At 41.3% G+C, this 4,364-nt stretch overlaps 1 protein-coding gene across 1 annotated transcript; it reads left to right on the top strand.

The window, feature by feature from the left end:
* Nucleotides 1–627: 627 nt before the first annotated feature.
* On the top strand, nt 628–4,164 carry LOC110684455. The gene is made up of 3 exons (XM_021860916.1): nt 628–785; nt 2,414–3,195; nt 3,312–4,164. The coding sequence occupies exons 2-3, from the start codon at nt 2,563–2,565 to the stop codon at nt 3,498–3,500; spliced, it is 822 nt and encodes a 273-aa protein (XP_021716608.1). The 5' UTR covers nt 628–785; nt 2,414–2,562; the 3' UTR covers nt 3,501–4,164.
* Nucleotides 4,165–4,364: the final 200 nt, after the last annotated feature.

Here is a 4,364-nt window from a genome sequence, read left to right as displayed (position 1 = left end):
AGTGGATTGCCGTTAAGAGTATTTGAGTTTAACTAATTAGGCATATGGAAGATTTTCCTTTCAGTCTATTTACACTTCTATCGGTAATATCCCGTACAACTAGCCCCCAAGTAAGGACGTCGATAAAACCGGTGTTCTCACTTTGGAAAATTAAAATGGATACCGTTAGCAGCGAATGGGTTTGAAAATCAAAAATCTCCGATTTGCCCCCATAGTGAGCCAAGTACCGATAGTACTTTGCTCAGTTGAAGCAAATGGACATGATAATAAAAAAATCTCCGATTTGCCCCCATAGTGAGCCAAGTACCGATAGTACTTTGCTCAGTTGAAGCAAATGGACTTGGTTATCTTAAAAATTAAAAATGCTCTTTAATTATTTTTTATTTTATATATGATTTTTTTTTAAAAGAAAAAATTAAAAATTTAGAAAATTTTAAAATATTTGTATAGTACAATTGGAAATTGGCGGGAAGTTTCCAAAGTTGTAGTGGGACACGTGTTGCAAAACTAAAGAAGCGCATAGTGATGTGTCGGACTTATAACCGTAAGATGTCATGCAATAAATGTCAAATAAAAAAAGTCACTCACTGAGTATATATATGAGAAAACGAACGGTTTATTCTTTAACGAAGCTTTCAAAAAACAAAATTGCGAAGTAAGAAACCTCCGTCGCGTTTTTTCGTCGTCTTTAAATCGCAACCCAGGGTACTTCCTTAAAATTTTGCTGAAGCTGTGGCAATTTCTTCACTTCAGTGGTTCGGTGGCTTGACTAGTGCTTTGTAGAGGTAAAAAACTCAACCTATTGTCCATGTTTGTTTTTTGAATTTCTGGTGTGTTTCGTATGCGTATATGGTGGGTTTTTAGGTATTTTGGTGTGTTTATGCCTGAATCTGTAAAGAATTATACTACGGGTAAAGCCATTGTGGCTGACCCGTTTATACCCTTGTCCTCAGCGCCCGAGAAGGAACCTGAGAAGTTTTCTTGGCGTGTTAGTACTACTTTATTAGAAGACGTTGATATTGTGGAGGTTTAATCCATCAGCATACTTGACGAAAGTGACTCATACATTCTCATTGACGATTACGGTTCTAACCTTGGGAAAATAAGTGTTGAAAATTCAAAAATGCCGAGGACCAAGCGCCCAAACATCGGCTCTGATCAGGCCGAGAGTTCCCTTAGGCGTCCTGGGAAAGAATTGCTAGAGGAAGCCAAGACTGAAGGGTCTAATGTTCGAGCTGAGGATGTTGCATCCGTCGAACGGAACATAGAGTCTGAAAGAGAAGAGGGCGAGGAAGAGGGTAGCAGTCATGGAGAAGAGGAAGAGGCAGATGAAGAAGACGAAGAACCCAATATCAGCAGTGAAACTGATGAGGAAATTAATGAGGACATCAATATCGGCGAACAAGTAATTGCCGAGGAAAGCCTTGATGAGGGTTATAACTCAGAAGATGATGATGCCGTTTATCGGCAACCGCTGCACCTCTCTGATGAAATCAAGATTTCTCAGGTAAAAGTAGATGATGCATGGTTAAGAACAGCTGCCGAGAAGAACTATTGCAGTGTTGGCAAGAGATTTTTCCGGCTTCCTGATGATTATTTTCTTACCCTTCCTGAGTCTGGTAGCACTGTTGTTGATTGCCCAGAAGGGCATATTGCTATTTATGCTAAGCACTTTGAGTTTGGTCTGCGTTTTTCACTTCATCCTTTTATTGAAAAAATATTTAAATCTTGGAATGTTTGTATTGCACAACTGACACCGACAACAATTCGTAATGTTGTGTCATTAGTTTGGGTCATGATTTATATGGACTTTCCGTTAACGTTGAATTTGATACGCAAACTTCACTGGCTGAAAAAAGACACCCAATCCCCAGGCTGGTGGTCTTTGTACACTGTTAACGGTAAACTTACAGTCTGGCCAAAATTGACCAGCTGCAAAATGTGGCAAAAACAATTTTATTATGTTAAGGTTCCTGACACCTTTGCTTTGCGAAGAAAATTCTATCTTCCTCATACTAGGTTTGATACAATTAGAGATAGGAAGTTAGGCATTCTTGAACGGAAAGCTTTTCGGTTCTTTGATTGTATGTATATTAACGAAGGTAAAAAGATTAAAGCTGTTCCTAGGGAGTGGATGCCCAACTGTAATTATATCCTGGGCAACGCTCCCCTGTCTCATATCGGTCTCTGCCATACTGATGCATATGGTATGATTTAAACAACCATTTTTAATCATAATTAATTATTCCTTCTCGTCTTTTCAAATTTGCTTTGCTGTTTGTTACGATTTATTTCTTTTGTCGTACCTAAGCCACTCATTGCGCATTATTACTTCTTAGTATTTTATCGGAATGTACACTATCCTTAATGATTTCATACCTGGGCTGACATCAACCTTTGTCTGTTTTACCAGGTCTTGAGAAGTTAGACAACGAGAAGCTAGGTTTGCATCCTGACGGCAGCATTAAGCGGCAGTGCCCACCTAATCCTAAGGGTAAGTTTGATACCCTGCCCAAGTTTGCCAATCGCGCTCAGAAAGGAAAACAGAGAAGTAGGCAAGACATGACTGCTCTATCAAAACCCAAAGCAACTGACGGGCAGTTTATATTTCCTCTCAGAAGAGTTGACGGTGCCGGTAGATCAAAAAGGGCAAGCTCCGCCAGTGATCGAGAACAGGCTAAGAAGCAAAAATCTACTCCAGCTCCTGACCAACAAGCCAGTCAAGCCAAAGATTCAGTCGCCGAGACCAGAGTGATTGTAAACCTGGACGAGGATGCTACCGGTGCTGAGTCTGAGGCTTATGGTACCGACATACCAGCTCCTCCGCCCGTTATTACTAAAGCTGAGAAGGTGATCCCGGTATCGAGGGAAGTTCCCCGATTCAGCACTATTCTGTCCGGGTCGGCTGGCCCGACTGCTTTCGTGCCGGCCTCTGTATCAGACTTCATTGAGTTCCCCCATGTGAGGATTCCTGAAGAAGTCTCTGATGAACTCCTGGACTTTCCTATCGGCAATGCCAGTGAGCCTTGGTGCCCTTCCTTTACCGTAAATAGGGGTGAATCTGTCTACGCTGATGATCCTTCATCTGGTGGTAGTCTCGGCTGGAGAATGCTCAAAGATCTTCCAACTCCAGCCGATAGACCTACTGGTTGTTTTGTGGCTCCTTGCGGTCAAATGATGAATGATATCCTCAGGGTATGCGTTTTATGGTTATTATTACATTAGTACAAATGATACTTTATTATTCATTATTTCATTTTTCTATATACTTTCTATGTGTTTATGCCGATAACGATTTTTCTTTTTGGTAGACTGTCAACTTCGCTGTCGGGGTTGTGCATATGTACAGACATTACCAAAGGCAGGCTGACAGAGCTGAGGTGGTTCTCAAAAAGGCCGATGAGGAGCGGCAAGCTCACAAAGCTGAGATTGATGGGTATAAAAGCAAGATTAGTAAGTTGGAGGAAAAGGTGATCGACCACAACACCTTATTAAAATAGCTTGAAGATCAAACGCAGCTGAAGACCCAAATTGATGAACTGCAAAAGAAACTAGAGGCTGAGAGCGCGGATAAGCAGAGGGCCGAGGATGAACTCCGGCTTGCTCGCTTGGAGAAGCCTCTTATCAAGCGTAGGGCCGTCAACCAGTTTCTGAAGTCTGATTTATACAGAGATAAACTAGTTGACCGCTATAACGGTGCTTGGGTTGCTGCTCATCGGTGCGTTTGTAAGGCCGAGAACTGGGACGTGGATAGATGGCAAACGGTGGAGGATGCTTATGGTGCTGACAGCCATCTCTCTCCTACTATCTATGAAGAGTCATATTTTGAGAACCCCCCCGTTCTGGACACCATAAAAAACTTTGACCCTCGGAGTCTTCCCGACGAAGATTTTGACGAATCCCTTCTCGCTACTCCTCCTCGTGATGACGCTCTGGAGAAGATGTCGGCAACGAGGGATTAAAGTTTAAAGCAGCTATTGCCGGTTTCATCATGCGACTCTTGTTCTCCTATTCCTATTTTATTTTGAAAAACATTCATCTGTTTTGACATACTCTAATGCTTTTTATTTGGATAATATGATAATTTGTCTAAAGCACCTGTTGGTGTGTGTATATTATTTTGGTTTCGGACGAAATGTTTAATGACTGTTTATTTTACTTACATATCAGTTTGATTTTAATCGTTCTTTGCTTTCGTCATATTGTTGTATATTCCCCAGTTTTACTAGCGTGTACTCAACTGATCTCGTAAAAACTGATGTTGATTTTGCTCCAATCTTGCTTTATTTTTCCATTAAGTTTGGTACTCGATGATTTTGTGCTTATATCTGCAACCTTTGGTGGACCGAGTAATGGAAGTGGAT

Source organism: Chenopodium quinoa, unplaced genomic scaffold (assembly GCF_001683475.1).
Source record: "Chenopodium quinoa cultivar QQ74 unplaced genomic scaffold, ASM168347v1, whole genome shotgun sequence".
In the NCBI taxonomy this organism is placed as follows: Eukaryota; Viridiplantae; Streptophyta; class Magnoliopsida; order Caryophyllales; family Amaranthaceae; genus Chenopodium; species Chenopodium quinoa.
This window is presented reverse-complemented; position numbering and strand designations above follow the sequence as displayed.

What these genes read in the sequence shown, in the direction of transcription:
- LOC110684455 (XM_021860916.1), top strand. Translation starts at nt 2,563, where the DNA reads ATGACTGCTCTATCAAAACCCAAAGCAACTGACGGGCAGTTTATATTT. An exon ending in TGATGAATGATATCCTCAGG is followed by an intron (nt 3,196 to 3,311) that starts GTATGCGTTTTA and finishes TCTTTTTGGTAG; the next exon opens with ACTGTCAACTTCGCTGTCGG.